General features: G+C 40.5%; 1 protein-coding gene across 1 annotated transcript; it reads right to left on the minus strand.

Moving 5' to 3' along the window:
• Positions 1 to 373: 373 nt before the first annotated feature.
• Positions 374 to 10,440, minus strand: ttll10 (tubulin tyrosine ligase-like family, member 10). Its single transcript, XM_030054839.1, has 11 exons — positions 10,429 to 10,440; positions 9,957 to 10,084; positions 8,672 to 8,790; positions 8,402 to 8,519; positions 7,282 to 7,367; positions 5,479 to 5,665; positions 4,401 to 4,572; positions 3,327 to 3,467; positions 2,298 to 2,414; positions 2,102 to 2,195; positions 374 to 1,318 (listed from the first exon to the last, which is right to left on the minus strand). The coding sequence occupies exons 1-11, from the start codon at positions 10,438 to 10,440 to the stop codon at positions 570 to 572; spliced, it is 1,923 nt and encodes a 640-aa protein (XP_029910699.1). The 3' UTR covers positions 374 to 569.
• Positions 10,441 to 16,855: the final 6,415 nt, after the last annotated feature.

Here is a 16,855-nt window from a genome sequence, read left to right on the forward strand (position 1 = left end):
ATTAGAGCAACATGTTCACGGGACTACATGTTTGGATGAGCATATTCTTGTGTATTTAGGATTTTTGTGATGTGAAATGTAATTTATAATTTGCGTAGTTCTGTAATGTGAGGCGGCTTTATGTACAAGTGCAATATCTATACAGGATGTTAGTCTGTCACGGAGAATAAGTCTCATCTAACTCAACGGATGTACTTTCCACTTGGTATCTGCCACTGCTGTTGATTTTAGGATGAGGGTTATGAAAATACTTGGTGACTGAGGTTGAATCCATGTTTCACAACAGTATGACTAAACTGAGTCATATATTGATGATCATGAGTCAGATATGTTCATATGACACACTCGACTGATTAGGAATCACAGCAATAAATGGCAGTATAAGCATTTATCTTTATTCAAGTGATGAACAGATTCTTTACTATCACATTGGGGAGCAGAGTTCAAACCACTCCCTGATATTTGTCCAGTGGAAAAAAACAAACAAAAAAAAAACAGCACCACCTGACCATTGCATAGGTCTCTTCTGGATATGGCTTTGTAAATCATATCTATTTGCATGTAATACATTACAGTTCCTCTTTCTTGTCAAAGGCTAAACCGTTTGTGTCCTCTGTCAGCTCCTCTTCCCCAGGTCGATTTCCTTTGTCATGTGTGTCCACCCACACAGGGCGTCCCACATGAGGTGGGCTGAGAGGAACCTGTTTGGGCTGCAGGGAGGTGCGTGAGGACTGAGTTGCATCAGGCTTCAGGCGACCGGACTTAGTCGATATTGAGTGGGAGATGGAGCTCTGCGTCCTCCCGCTCAGTGCTGCTGTTGATTTTGACTTGATGCTCCTCTTCTTCTGCTGTCCCTCGGGGTGCCTGAGCTGGTCCACGTTCTTCCGCTGGCGATCCAGTGCACATTTGCTTGTCTTGTGTTCTGTCCGAGCCCGGGTGGGTTCGGGCAGACTGAGGCTGTTCCCGAGAGCCTCTGTCATTTCACAAGTGACGGCATTCAAAGGCACCTGCACTGATGGCTCTTCATATTCTGTGGCAGTTTCTAAGACGTCCACAGATGTGTCCGAGGATGACACGGACGCAAGTTTGCCCGCATTCCCCGACTTACAAATTGTACCTTCAGTCTTTGGGTTCTTTTTGGTACTTTTTTGGTGGCATGTACTCTTCAGTGTGCTTCCACCTAATGTGTTCTTGCCACCTGGCAGGACAGAAGCAGGAGGGAATGCACCACTATGCAACAGCAGAAACTCCCTCTGAGTGGCCAGGGGAAGGATCTGCTGTCGGCAGCGACACTTGTTGAAGATCTCCAGAGTTATATCTATAAAGGAAGAATGACGAATAAGAAAACTTGCTGGATGGTGTCACACATCAGTCTGTCTTTAACCAAACATAATGTGGTGGCAAATAAATGAGCACGCTAACACATTCAATAACAAGAAGTGTGACTGAACCAAGCGAATAGCCTCCTGCCATTGAGTACAGTTTTGTTTGGCACAACATTAAAGCCCCTCAAATCGACTGTATTACTCAAGATTGTAAAAACCTATTGCACCGCAGTTATTTGTCATTACATGATTTTCATCCAATCCAATCCAATCCACTTTATTTATATAGCACAATTTAACAAACACAAGGTTTTCCAAAGTGCTGCACAGAAAGATAAAACACCACAAAATAACACAACAAAGGCAGAATAAAAAGGTAAAAAACACAGTAGGATAACACGATAAAATAAGATAAGATCAATTAAAATAAAATCAGATAAAGTAAAATAATAATAGTAACGATAATAATAATAATAATAATAATAATAATAATAAAATAATAAAACAAAATAGGATAGAATAAATAAAATATATTAAAATATTAAAATAAAATAATAAAATAAAATAAAATAAAATAATAATACAATTGTATTGAATTGAATTGAATAAAATAATGTAAAATGCACTGCTCGCACAGCATAAAAGAAAAAAACATGCACACATAAAATCCTAAATCATAAAATCATAAATCCTACATGGTATCAAAAGCTAAAGAAAAGAAGTTCATGTGGAGTGTAAATAAGTTATGTGTTATATAAGTTATGTTATGTGCTCACCCAGTGTCTCCTTAACAGTCCTAGGGATCACCTCCTTCAGCACCTCACAGTTGGTATGGAGAGCCGGATTACAGTTCATCTCCAACAGCCACACCTATTAAGGTAAGAGGGGATCAGTCCCACAGGCAGACTGACACACAGACACACAGGTTACAACCTAAACAGGCAAAAAAAAAAAAAACACCTTCCCACTTACATTGAATTCATCGTCAATCATGAAATCACAGCCAATCAGGTCAAAGAAACCCAGTCTTCGGTCCAACTTGGATTTGACAGCAAAAAAACACTGGGTCATGATCTGCTGCATGCGCTTCTGATGCATGGAAGGGGACAGGACAGACAGACAGTCAATCAGTCAGTCAATCAGTCAAACCATGGGCTTTCTGGTAAAATACAATAACTCACTCTCTGTCAGCCATATTAAAGGTCTATGTTTGTGGGTGAAGTATGGGAACAGCTGATTTTATGTCTGAACCAAACAACTCGCCCATCTCAATGTTTGATGACAGACATGTCAATATCTGTGTTGTTGTACATTTGATTACTGATAAATTTGATGGATTTTGTGTTTAGATAATGTTGTTGTTGTTAATCATAGTATCAGCTAGCCATCCCAGTCTTAAAGGACCATTCCATTTATTTTGAATGTTTGGCCCATTTACTTTTGACCCACAGTTTATAGTGTAGCAAACCATTTTGCAAATCTTGCTGAAGTACTAAAGATGTCACAACATATAATCAAAATCCCTCCATTTTCAAATATGAAATTGAAACAGCCACCTTATAATGTTCTGCTTCTGCAGCTAACAAAGTTGTCAGCATTCATAAACCACAGAACTGAGAAATGGCCGTGCAAAGCAAATGTTTCCGGTGGAGAGACAGTTTCACTCCATCCAATTTCAAGTCATCAACACAGCAGTGCTGCTGCTTTGAGGAGAGCACAACATGCCTGAAAGTTTCAACCCACAGAGAGCGGTGCAGCCGAAATTTTCTGCTTTATATGATTCAGTGTTGAGTTACTCTTAAACATAAGCATTTGTTTTGTTGGTATATTAGCTTACTGGCTAATTAGTTCACCTTACATCACTTTGCCTATAGGTTAAGTGAGCTGACTGAGTGAGATCATTCAAAGCGTCCTCTGATCTCAGTTAACTCCATGTGCCAACAATCATTATAATCCTAATTGGTCCCAGAGGGGTTAACTACAACACACAGCAGCACTCACTGCAAAGGCCCCCTTCACCCAGTCCCTGGGCAGGCCTTTGGCAACCCTATACTTGTCGTTGACGTAGGCGTTGAAGCTCTCTATGGACCAAACAGTGTCCTCCTTAAGCAGGCTGTACAGGGGGTTCTTCTTCTGCATGTACTAGAGGTGACCAGCAGGGGGACCAGGAGACACATGAGCAAGTGAAGGGAGGGAGAGGTTTGATTAGACAGGAGCTGAAATGCCATACATACAAAGCTTGGCCATAAATGCACATTTTATAGTCTCATGAAAACACTGAAACCTTTTGACTTCTTGTTGAAGTTTCTGACGAAGGAGGGAAAACTGTCATCTTAATGAATTCTTAGGAGTTTACTTGAATGGTAGAAAACAAGACAACTCAACTCAAGACAAATAAAAGTGAAATATTCCCTGCTTTCATACCAATGTACTAAACAGAGTTGTCTAATCATCCAGGGTGCTGTTTTAAATAATTGTTGTCCATGTACCCATTTCATTAGAGGTCTAAGTGATGAAGTAATTAATTAGAGTAATTAGAGGTCTAAGTGATGAAGTAATTCTAAGTGAAGTAATTCATTTCCCATGGACTTAAAGACATGTGGTGGTATCTCCAGTTAAAGTACTGCACATTAACAATCTGTACAATTACCCTAGCCCTTTCACGCATAGCGGTCACTACAGTGGACAGCTAAAAAGACAGTTTAAAAGTCATTTTCTCCTAAATGCAATGGTTTCTATGGTGGAATTGCATATCAGCTGTTAGAGTGCTCTCTGCTGCTCCCCCCCATTGAGGTTTATGCAGAGACTGTCAGTTGTTGTTGCTGATAATATATTAATACTAGTAGAATGACATGGTAATACCAATCCTGCATCCTGAAAGAAGTATGGAGACTCACAGAAATTTTCATGCCCTAAGAAGAGTAAAAACACATAAGAAAAAAATCTGGACTCAGGCTTTCATAGTTCATGCATGAAAGGGCTAGTATAGATACATCTGTCAAGGCTTGGACATCAAGGCCAGGCTGTTTATCCTGGCAGCATTCCCTTGACCTCTTTTCTGTGTTATAAGTGCACCTGATTGGTCAGGTGGGCAGAGAGGCTGCTGGAGCTGGGGTCATAGAGGTCGCAGGTTAATCGCACATAGCCATGGCGGAAGAAGACCATGTAAGGAGCCGTGCAGGCGATGAGGAGGTAGGAGCGCACGTCAAACTTTCTCCCCTTCAGGAGCAGCGGCTTCTGGATGTACCTGAGGGGAGGAGGGAGAATTTCTGTTTACCATCAACGCAGCTGTTTCATATTTACCATGGAAAACACATTCATTTGCACAAACAAGCACTAATGGACCAGTGGTTTTCAAAGTGAGGTTTGGGGCCCCTGGCAGATCCTTGAGGGTCTTCCACGGTGGTCCTCAGCAAAACAAGGACTAGTTTAATCTCACTTTCACTGAAATGCTTGTGAGAGGCGACTGAACGGCTACGTTAAGACGCACAAGAAACCTGACACTGATCCTCCATCACTGACCTGACCTTTAAATATATCATTTTGTAATTAGAATTTAGAATAAATATGTTTTTGTTGTATTTTTTGTGCTTATTTTCTGGTATATATTTTGCCAATTTTCCTGTAATTTTCTTGTCTTGTCTTTCTAATTTTTTGCTTATTTTCCAGTAATTTTTTTTGCTGTAATCATGCTTTTCCAAGTTTCCAAGAAATCAGGTGAGTGTGCTGAGGTTTCAATTGGTTCATTCACCCGACATTGCTATGACACAAAAATATATATCTATGTAAATGTAAATGTAATTATGTGCGTCCATGTAACTCGGATATCCACAAAAATGATAAACTTTTAGTATCTTATAATGCCGTTTGACTTATGACCACTTAATGCAATCACATCTCAATTAAGTTGCTCCTATCATTCACTGTTATGAAAATAAATACATGTCAAATGCAAATGTCAAAATTAATTTTGATGGCTTTCATGTTTTAACTCCAAGAGAGTATTTGATTAAAACTCAAATGCATGGTCATCAAGCTTGTACAGTACAATGTGTTTTTTAAGTTCCCAGGAAGTTGACATTTTGGAGGTAGAAAATGCAATATGATTTAAATTTTATGAGCAAATACATGCTGAATAGCCTGTTCCACCCACCGCTGGACAATGCGAGCCTGAGGCGGCTGGAAGCAGCCCCTCCTGTTGGCCCGGCTGTCCTGCAGCTCCTGCAGCTTCAGTCTGAGGGCGGCCACGTCCTCCTGGCTCTTGAGCAGAAAGATCCCTTTGCCCTGGTTCAGACCTGTGGGCTTGCAGATCCACATCTGGCTCTCCTTGTTGCTCACATCTGGCAGCAGAGGGAGGGGTACATGGCACAGTGAAATAAACTACTTTATTTATGTAATTTATTTATGTAAAGCTGGTGTGACCTTACATACAGTATGAAGTTCTGTAATGTTACTGCTGATGTGAGTGAGACGCTGCTGGTCTGCTCTGATCTGCTCCATTTAACTTCTGCTCTGTTCAGTGTTCTGCATGTGTGTTCTGTGTTATTTTATCATGTTCTGTTCTGCTCCCATCAAGGTTATTATAGTTTGACATTTTTCATTGTTTTTATTTTTATTTAGTTTGGACTTTTTGTTTTCATTTTCAGTATAATTTGAATTTTTGAAGCTAGTTTGCTCGTTCAGTTCAGTTTTTATTTTTTGAGAATGTGTAGTCTTTGTTTCGTTTTTATTAGTTTCTGTGTTAGTTTTCGTCTTTCTCCTGACTTTCTAGGCCATGATGCTGCAGGCGTGGATGGCTTGGCAACATGGATGCATGAGGTGCTGGCTCGCACAACTGTGCCGACAGAGAGATATTATCCATCTGCTGTGTAGAACTGGCACAGCTTAATAAATGGAAGATAAGATGTCATACCCACCCAAATTACTAAACTTACATATGAAATAAATTGACAAACGAAAACTAAAGAGATTTTTTTCATAATTTTAGTTCATTTTTGTTCACTTTGTAAGCACACAAGACAGCTTCAGTTAGTTATCATTTTTTGTAACGATAATGTAATGAAAATGTTTTTCACACCTAGTTTTTGTTATTTTGTCAGTCTTCATTAATGATAATAACCTTGGTTCTCATGTGTTCACTTCTATTGTGTTCTGTTTTATGTTGCTCTGTTCTCTATAAGAATCTCTATTATAAATTGCACTGCTCTGTTCTATGTTGTTCTATTCTGTTCTCTTCCATTGTACACAATGCTGCTCTATTCCTTTTTATTCATATTTCATTCACCACCAAGAGATCTAGAACAGCTGTCTGTGACTTTTTCCTGTTTACTTTTTGATAACCATATGTTTGTCATAACCTGGTCACCATGCTGTATGTGGAGGGTTTTACTGTCAGCTGACAGGGGACAATCAAGAAAAAAAACGATGTATCCCCTCAGGATGCAGAGGGTTACAGGAAAAGGCCTAGCCTCTTTGCTTCTTTGTGCTTTGACATTAAATAGATTTTGTTTGCTGGGTGTGAGAGTGGTGAAGCGTCGCTGCTGCTGTCCAGTGCTGCAGCAGTGCATCTAGATCCTGTGCAACGTTTCCCTTTGTGTTTGTGTCTCAGCCCTGCCCTCTGCTGACTCGTCTCCATGGCAACAGCATGTTCCCCTGGTGATTTTATCAGGGCCTTATGGGAGGTGAAGTACATTACTTTCCAATGTCCACAGCCTCTTGATTAAACAATTGCCAGGGCAGTTATTGCCTTAACACCACCAACCACAAACGAATCATTTTCTTTTCATTGTCAGATCCGTGACAGAACAAGTTCTACAATCTTTTTTTCCCCACAATGCTCCCCCCCCACCCCAAACAAAACCAAAAATCTAGTTTGACCAGTGTTGTACTTGTGACACCATGAGCATACCATTGTGTTAGAGGTTAAATTAGGTGTGTGATGTGTGGGCATTTTCACCTTCCTGCTGAGCAAAAAAGGCCTCTCTCTCCTCCCTCATATCCATGCGGAAGGTCGCAGGAATAAACTCCTCCATTTTCAGCCTCCTGTGAAGCACAATGGGACGACGTCTGTGTGAATAAGTGTGGAACCTGGATCTGGTTTGGTTGACACTGTGGCTATTTTTTTTTTTTGAATAGGAATGGAATACAGAAAAACACTTCATATACTCAGTGTTTCAGAGTGCTGGTACTGTGAGGAAGCAAGGCAGGGTTTTGACTCACCAGTTGAGTGGAAAAAAAAATATTGCATACATGATACCAAAGTGATAATTGAAAAAATGCATTTTACTGGCTCTAATTCATGCTTAATGTCAGAGGTAATGTCTCGACTGAGGTCTGGAATTAGTACAAATTAATAACATCAAAAAGTCAGTAAATATTCATGTCAATAAACATGTCTGCTACACATGACAGGCTTGTGCCTACCCAGCAAAGACTTTGAATAGCTTGCTGTGAGCACAATTAAAGTGTTGGGTTTGTTAAGTTGCCTTGGAGTCCACATGGTGGCAAGATATCCTTATTATTTTCTCCCTGGGCACCAAAACTGCTCCCAAAATAACATTTTTATGCATGAACAAACACCAACAAAGTGGACTGCAATATGCCGATATAAAAAGCAACAAGTCCCGGTTGGTGTAATTACAGTCATCTGTGAAAGTGCTATCAGGTTGCTCCCTCCTGGCACAAGGTTAATGTATGAAAGTTTCATGCAGGCACTACGCGCCAGATCTACTTTCCAATTCAAATAGGAAAATAACAAGAAAAGAGATGTTTGATTTCCTCAAAAAATGGGTACCAGGGCTTTTTTTTTTTTATTTTATTTTTTTTTAATCTTTTCTTATTTATTTAATTTGTAATCTGTGGATACTGCTGAAAAACTGCGAATTTCCTGCGGGATGAATAAAGTATCTATCTATCTATCTTGTTGTTTTTTATATTGGCATAACCATTTATGCTGTTTGTGTTTGTTTGTGTGCTGAAAGAGTTCTTTTTGGAGCCGTTTTGCCGCTGTGTGAATGTGAATGGCGTCAGAGCCGGCAGAAGGTGGCTGTCCACATTCCAAGTCAGCAGCACCTCACCTCAGGCGTCCATGGTTCACTTTACTGCTGACTCGCTCGAATTCTCGGAGACTGCTGAGGAGCCCGATCTTGGTGGTGAGCACCTTGTTGTTGGGAATCTGGTACACCAACTGTTCACCTGGACACAGCCAGATCACAACAAAGTCCTCATGCCATGGATGACGGTGGCAGAGCTGGTCGTTTTTAATGTGCAGTGCAGGAAATCAAATTGTCAGAATAATGTAAAATTATCAATGTAATGTGCAGAAGCCCCACAAAGTCACTGGCTACCTGCTCTGAAGTTGTAGTAGTTGGCTGGCGACTTGGTCTCACACCACTTGAGCCTGAAGTCCTCCCTGTGCTTGTTGTAAATCCTCCTCCACCCCCTGCTCTCACAGTAAGTGCACACTCTGCAGGACAGGGAAACGTCCATCACACCTCAGCGATCCACAGGACGCCACAACATGAGGGACTGGGCTTTGACCACTACGAGTTTCTGAAGCCTGAGGCCACTGCTCAGATTTTTGCATGTGGATGTCGCAAATGCAATATCTTACACTGGTACCACTTTACAACACAACCACCATTACAGAAGGTTTATGAATGGTTTATCATTAGTTTTTCAATAAGGTTATGAACACTATCAATCATAGGCTATAGGTTACAGGTGATGACACATTAGATCCAGTGACCTGTTGCTTGCCAAATAGTGAGCCCACATTCATCTGTACATAAATCTGTACAGACGAATGAATGATTGAATGAATGAACTTTATTTACACGGCACCTTTTTCATGCACACAATGCAGCTCAAAGTGCTTAACAATTCAATAAAAACATAATTTAAAAATGTACACAAGAACACACAAAAACTTAACACTAATTATTATTATTTTGTGTTCTCCATCAATTATCATCCGATATTTGCAAGCTAATGCAGCAGTAAGTTGATCTTGCTTAATAGTGAGCCTGCAGCCATGTATGAAAACTGTGTTAGAATGGTTTAGAACAGCTTATTAATGATTTATATAGTGTTTACTAATTAAAAACCTCATCACACATCATTCATAAACCCATTACAGGGGAGATCTTATTGTAAATTATATCTTATATCTTGTATATCTTGTATGTACGTATGTATTTATTTATTTTCCCTGCTAAAAAATAATTGCCCTGTACATCCCCTGAGAATTTTGTTCTTGGTAGAGTGGAAATGTCTCAGCACTTCAATCATAAGATACCACGATGAAATTTTTATAGTGTTAACAGCTCTTTAAAGTAATAATCCACAACTTTCATAAATAACCCACATCTTTTATATTAGTTCCTATGTATAAATGCATGTTTTGCTACTCTCTTACACTGATCGATATCACATAGAAGTGATTCAACCCACCACCTGTTCATGACAGCTGGCTGCTGGTATGAAGGTAAAACTTTTTCTGGAAGTTATTAGCTATCTGAAGACTTTCACTTGCACAATACGACAAGCTTTGAGGGTGCAGTTGTGTTTTTGAAAAACCTTGTGCCACTCTAATAACAGCCCTAATATCTTTTATTTGACTTGTCTACTCACAATGCAGCCCCGTTAGCTCCTCCAAAGAAATAGAAGGGCCCGGGGCCCCGCGGCTCCTCTGCCTGGTGGTCCGTGTCCCTGTCTGGGTAGGACAAACATATGTAATCAAACGAGCTCACAGACACATACTGTATACCATGCATATGTCGTGAGATGGACTTGATGCACATGATAGAGCCATGATGACATGATGACACAGGCATAAGATACAGACAGGCTCAACATCATTCAAAAATTCAGAAACAAATGCTTTCTAAATGAATTCTCATTAGCATGTGATTCCACATTTCCCTTTTGTCTTCAATTACTAAAATGAACAGCATTTTAAAAACATATTTTTAATGAAACATATTTTATTCCAGTATTGGAATAAAATATGTTTCATCCCATTTGATTTTCAAAATCACAGTAGTGGTCATTTGAAATGAACAGAGCCACAACAGAAGTCCCTCCCCCCTCTCCCCACACTCACCTGGCCCTCCATCTTGGCTCTCCCCCTTCTGGGAAAATCCCCTCCTCTCTCCCTGTGCACTCCTCTGCACCTCCTCCTCCTTCTCCCTCTGGACCTGCTCCATCCCTCCTCCTGATATCACTTCCTGGGTGCCACAGTGGTCTCCTCCTCCTGACTCACCCTGCCTCAGCCTCCCTCTGGGCGGGCTGTCCCCACAGGGAAGCTCTGCCTCTTCCTCCTCCACTCCTTCCTCGTCCCTTCGGCCCTCATGGCATCGCTCAACCAAATCCTCAGATGACATGACCTAGGGCTTGGCCCGGATTGTGGCGGCAGGAGAGAAATTTTACAACAGCGCCCATCAGCGGGCAGAGAGGCGGGCCTCCTTTGTTGTCCAGTGACCCTGCAGTCTGGAGTGGAGACAAGGATTTCTATCTTCTCACTGCGAGTCGGGGTACTCTTGAGATTCACTGGAGTGTGAAAGGGAGAAAAAAACACAGCTGAGCCTTGGTCTGCTGGTTTTAGATGAGCTCAGATTTCTTATTCCAGCTGGATTTGAGCCTCCAGTTGCATACTGACACTTTTTGACTCATGATGGCAAATAGCAGTGTTATGGATCACTGATCACTGTGACTTCTAAGCAGTTGTTAACAAATCAAAGCTTTTCTTTTTTCTGTTCAGTTTTACTATCCTAGGGATTATTCGTGTCCTGGACCCCAAAGTTGACTATCATTCCATCTGAAGTGATTTTGGCCTTCAGGATCCCTTGTGTTGAGAGATATTTAGGTCTGTATTTTCAGCAGCATGTAAACACAAGAATGATCCAGCATCACTGATCTGATGTTTAAATATATAATGTATCTGTTCTTGTTCTTATTTATTTATTTATTAGGTGATAGTTTTACAAGTGATTTTCTTGCTAATCCTCTGACAGTTTTCTTGTAATATATATATTCTTTGGGCCCTTGTTTGTTTTGTTTTGTTTTTGCTAATTTTTCACTCATGAACTGACTTTTTTTTTTTTTTTTTTTTTTTTTTTTTTTGCTAATGTGTTAAATACTTTTTCCCCATGTTTTTTTTTAAAGACATCAAGTGAATTTGCTCAGCCTTAAAATGGTTGAAATTGTTTTGATGTCACACACTGACAAAATCAAGGTGAGATTAAACCAGAAAGAAGAAAGTGTTAAAATGACCCCTCAAGGACCCCTGGGGGTTCCTGGATCCCACTTTGAAAACCACTGGACTATCTGATTATATTCATCAAGGCAGAAAAAAAATTGAAAAATACCCACTGGAACACAAAATCAATTGAAACGCTTCATGCCATAAATCAAAATGAGTCTGGTGCTTTACATGCACAGGCAAGAGGTAAACTCTGACCTTATTAGTAGCCGCCTTCATGACCAAAGAGGTTTACCTTCAACTGCAGCGACGCTCACACATGGAAGAACATGAGAAACTAGTGTGCCTGCTCCTCTTCCACTATGTATGTTCAACCTTGTAGTCCAACTGGAGGACCCAGATAAACAAACAGACCCCCAGACTGAGGGGAAGAAGAATTTACAGAGGTGGAGTCAAACAGTCTGCACGCAGTGTGGCCCATATAGCTGCAGTCACTGGTAGTCTACCACATTGCAAGTAAGCTGCAAGCAAACCACTAGATCAGTGTAAACAATTACTGGTTGCTCGGGTGATGGGCTCCTTAGCAACAGTTGCCACTTCTAGATTGAATCTTGCAACAACAGCAGCACAAGGCAAACTACTCCAGGATATGTATCCCACATCCACACCACCTCTAAGTTTAAGCGTCATTCAATATTAATTGCCCGTAAGCCTGTGGTGTGTGAACCATACAGTAACATGAGAACAGAGTGTCACTCAGAATGGATTTGCCAGTTTTCCAGGGTATTATGTCAAGACAAAAAGAGTAAAACAATATTTTCGGCAGGGTAGGTGACATGCTTTTGCAAAGTGTCATCATAATAAAAGTGAAGAATCTGTCCAGGGGGCATGTTGTTGTTCATTGTTGCAGTGATAGTAATCTAGACAACTACAGAGCCACTGGTGTCCACCTTACACTTCATATTAGTTCACTGCTTATTATGCTGGCCCATAGCGTTAGCCCAGTAAACAGCCAAATGTGAATGGCTGGTTATTGTTACAAGTCAGAACACCAGCATGCCATGATTTACTGTTGTGACGACTGCAATAAAACTGCACTAACTGATGCAATAGCTAATATTAGTGTAAATATGTAGCATCCAAAACTGAATGAAATGTGCCTGCTGAAGGTTTGGTTACAGTGTTCACTGAGCTTTGGAGTAGAAGGCTATTGGTTTACATTACCAGACTGGCCAGTTTTAAAATATCTTTTTTAGATATTTTAGAAATGTTAGGCCTCGTGGGGTCCTCATTTCAACAAACATTTTATCTAATTTCATTCATTCATGTATTGATTTTTTTACTTACTTATTTGGAAAAGAGGCAAATTCTGCATCAGCGTCAACATTTCTGATGTTAGCAAACTCCTGAAAAGCCTGTGGTACCTGAACTCAACTCACTTTATACTTACTTGTTATACTTACTGCAAATAGAAATACTGCATCAGAAAGTCCTTACCTTCCCTAAGTTCTGTGGGGGAAAAGGCGTGTTTAGATTTAAAATAGAAGCCCCTTTCTAAAGGAAACTCTTACAATAGCAGCTCATAGAACCTTGTAGGTAAGAACCGACCATATTTGGACGGCTCCTACAAATGACCTCTGCTCTAGACCAAGAATGTGGTGCTTACCTTCATACTCAAACTAAAAAGACGATTTCTTTAAGTATCAGACGCAAATGTCATTCAAATTTTACTCAAAAAAACTTTAAGCTTTAAATTTAACTCTTTGAGACCTGTAGGGCGCCTGTGGCCAGGATAATCTAAACCCTGAAAGTGAATGAGTAATGCTTTCCCCTTCCCTCAACAGGTACAAGGTGCCCTTGAGCAAAGTAATTAATCCCCAGCGGAGCTAATCAGTGGCCTGAAGACTGGTGGTACCTGAAAGCTTCTATCTGAGTGAGCGACTGAAAAACAGATTCAAATGAGCATTAGGTGAGGAGCAGCCAACACAAGCTGTTTTATGGCTGCAATTCATTTCTTCTCCAACACACAGTGAAGTTCTTGTGAATCTTTTTTTTTTTTTTTTTATGGTGGAGATTATCATTAGTTATATCATGGAAAGTATGCAATTGAGCAACGTAGCATTTGTCTGCGCACACAGCAAATCCACTAATCACTCCCCATCTCGGTCATTTAGCGAGTGAGGAGCCACCCAGCCACAGTTGGCAATTACCCGTAATCTCTCCTCTTCCTCCCAGCAGCCAGACAATTTACAGGGATGGGTGCCTTTTAGACCAAGCATCCATGCAACCATATAATTACATATGCTCCAACAATGAGGAATGCACGCACGCAACCCATTGTAGTTTAGGGATGCGTTCAAGCCGAGCATGTTCGGAGTGGTTCCGTCAAACTCTGAGGCACCTATGGAGCTCAACTTCAATCTAGCGTTCTCTGTGGTCTTTATTTGGCAATGGTATAGATTTGTTGCAATGCATTCTTTTAATTTCATGAATGGACCTACTATAGTACGACTGCTGACGGTAACTAGCTGTAGCCAGACTTGCTAGTGTTGGCTGCCAAAATCGCCAGTTAAAGTCCATTTCTCCTTGAGTTTGGTTAGTTTGGCTATGAATGAGAATGCAATCCAAACCAACCACAGGAAACATGTAAGGAAAGCATAAGGAAACATATATTCTACAACCATAACAAAATGAAAAGAGGAAGTCTGGACTTGTATGCAGCTAGTTCTTCATATTCTCCTTTAGTGGCATGAACACCAGAGAGGTCTCCTTAGAAATGACAGGAACTGGAATCAGATTGGTTTTAGTGGCTCTGATTCATTTGTAACTGGGGAGTGCCAGTTTAAACAACCCATTAACCATAAACTCCCCACATTTTACATGTCAACAGACCACTTAAACACCCAACTTGTAATGTTCTGCTTCTGCTGCTAACAAAGTCTTTGACGTTCACAAACTGCACAACTGATAATTGGCTGTGTGAAGCAAAAATATTTCCTCAGGGACTATTTTACCCAATTTCATGTCATCAAAACACAACAACAGTGCTGCTTCATTTAGGAAAACCAATGTAGATGACTTTATTGTGGACAGATGAGGCTGCAGCAGCTCTACAGGACTGTTTGGAATGCACAGAGTGGCAGATGTTCAAAGATGCTGCGACCCAGGAGAACCACATCGACCTTGTAGAATACACAAATGTGCTGATGATGTGAGAAATGCCATGTTTGATGAATCAATCAAGAGGGAACCACATTTTAATTTTTTAAATTTGAATATACAACCTGTTGTATAATGACGAATAAATTTCCTTTTTTGTTTTTTTGCACATTGTTTTTTGCACATTGGGTACTTAGATCTTTAGATCTCAAGTGTCATCTTTTATTCTTTATTTTTTATATTCTTTATTTTTTATTATTCTTTTTTTTATTTACTTAATCTTGTACTCTGTGGATACTGCTGAAAACTGTGAATTTCCTTCGGGATGAATAAAGTATCTATCTATCTATCTATCTATCTATCTTGTATCCTTATTACAGTGATGGAATACTGGTGTGAAGAAAGATTGAAGTCTCTGAAAGTTCATTTTCATATCAGAGTGGAATGAATGGAAAGCAATGGCTGGATAGAGGGTTGAGCAAACGATATTGCAGTTCTAAAATACAACTGCTTGCTTTGGGAAAAGGTTAGCAGAGACATTATGTATTCATTTTGTAGATATCACACTATGCATTCAGAATCACCGATGTGATCCTTTAACCCTATAAAGCCTGAACTATGAAAGAATTGGCAGAAAATTCCAACTTTTTGAAAGTGAACCCTTTATTTAGTCCTATAACAAAATATATAAAAAAAATAAAAAAATTAAAAAAATATGTTATTACACGACCTTTCTGGTGTATGATATATGATATGTACTTGAAGTGCCAATGGTATGGTCCAGGGTGAACAGGGGAAGTGTTCAAAGGTATACAACAGTATTTTGGTCAAGTATTGATTAAACTGAAAAATGAAAAACGGAATTGAAAATGTGTATTATATATGATATAAATGGCTTTATAGGGTTAATACATAATTCCAGTGCAACTATATTTACAAGGAGGAAAATGTCCTTGGTCAGTTTGGTTGCTAGTACCTGAAGGTAAACATCACATTTAGGCCTCTCAGTGTAACACTGCAGCAACACCAGGCCTCGTTGGCAGGGCGTCCAGCCAAGGCACCCCAGTTATTAGAGACGAGTCTCTTGTGTTCATGTGTTAAAAGTGCTTTGTGTTTTGCTGGTGTGCCGCCAGTGTCAGCCACACCTTGATAAAGAGCCGCCATCTGATAGACACACTGTGCAAAGTGCTGCGTAGGTGGACAAAGAGAACAGGTTTGTTTTACAACCCTGCCGATCTCCTGCTTCCACATCTGCCACGAGTGTGTGAGCCTTTATGGATTCCTTGCTGTGTGCACGCTTATCTCTCCGTGTGGCTGTCCATGTGCGCCCCAGTTTTATATTTGTAGTAGATATTGTACGATTCAAGTGGTATTATGCAAGATTCTTTTTATCTGTATTCGACTCCATCTGCTTCACGGAGATCACCTGACAATCAAACAGCGTGGGCGAGACTGGAACGTCTGTCTCCGTGGATTTTCTGCTGATGAAATCTGAGTTTCTGTAGGTGGCGCTCTTTCCTTTACCTGTTCAGCAACAGTTGCTGTCACTGCTCATGCTAAACTACCCTTTTCCTTTTCTGTTTTATTCAAACAAACTGGAGATGTAAAACACCACCTCCTCTGTGTCTGAGGATTTTTATCACGATAAAGCTGTAATACCAGACATCAATTGTTTGGAACCGTAAATGTACTATTGTGTCATACCAGTCAGTGACACAAAGTGGGCTTATTACTTTCAGTGTGTCAAAGTGTGTGTGTGTCAGGGCGGAGACACGGTGAGGTGTGTGTCCTTGGAGACTTGCCCGTTCCCATGACATCCCAACTGCCTCTTGCACCAGGATGTCCTCAGCGATTGTCGGGGTGCAGCCTCCAGCAATGGTGTCCCTGCACAACCCATTATTTGGAGGGATTCTCCTTGTCAGGGTGTTGTTGTGGGAGGAAGGGAGTTAAGTTACGATGTGAAGAAAGGCCCGTTTCAGTGGGGTCTCTCTCTCTCTCCCACCATTCATGATTACAGAATTACAGAAATGGGTGGAGGGAGGCGAAAGTGTGTTCCCGTCCAGTCAGTCACACAGGTGACACATGCAAGACCCAGGCAAAATGATCTCAGATTTCACAAAAAAGCAAGTGTCATTAACTCTCTCGTCTCTTGTTGGTTTCGCTTTCTGGG

This window comes from Myripristis murdjan, chromosome 7 (genome assembly GCF_902150065.1).
Source record: "Myripristis murdjan chromosome 7, fMyrMur1.1, whole genome shotgun sequence".
Taxonomy (NCBI): Eukaryota; Metazoa; Chordata; class Actinopteri; order Holocentriformes; family Holocentridae; genus Myripristis; species Myripristis murdjan.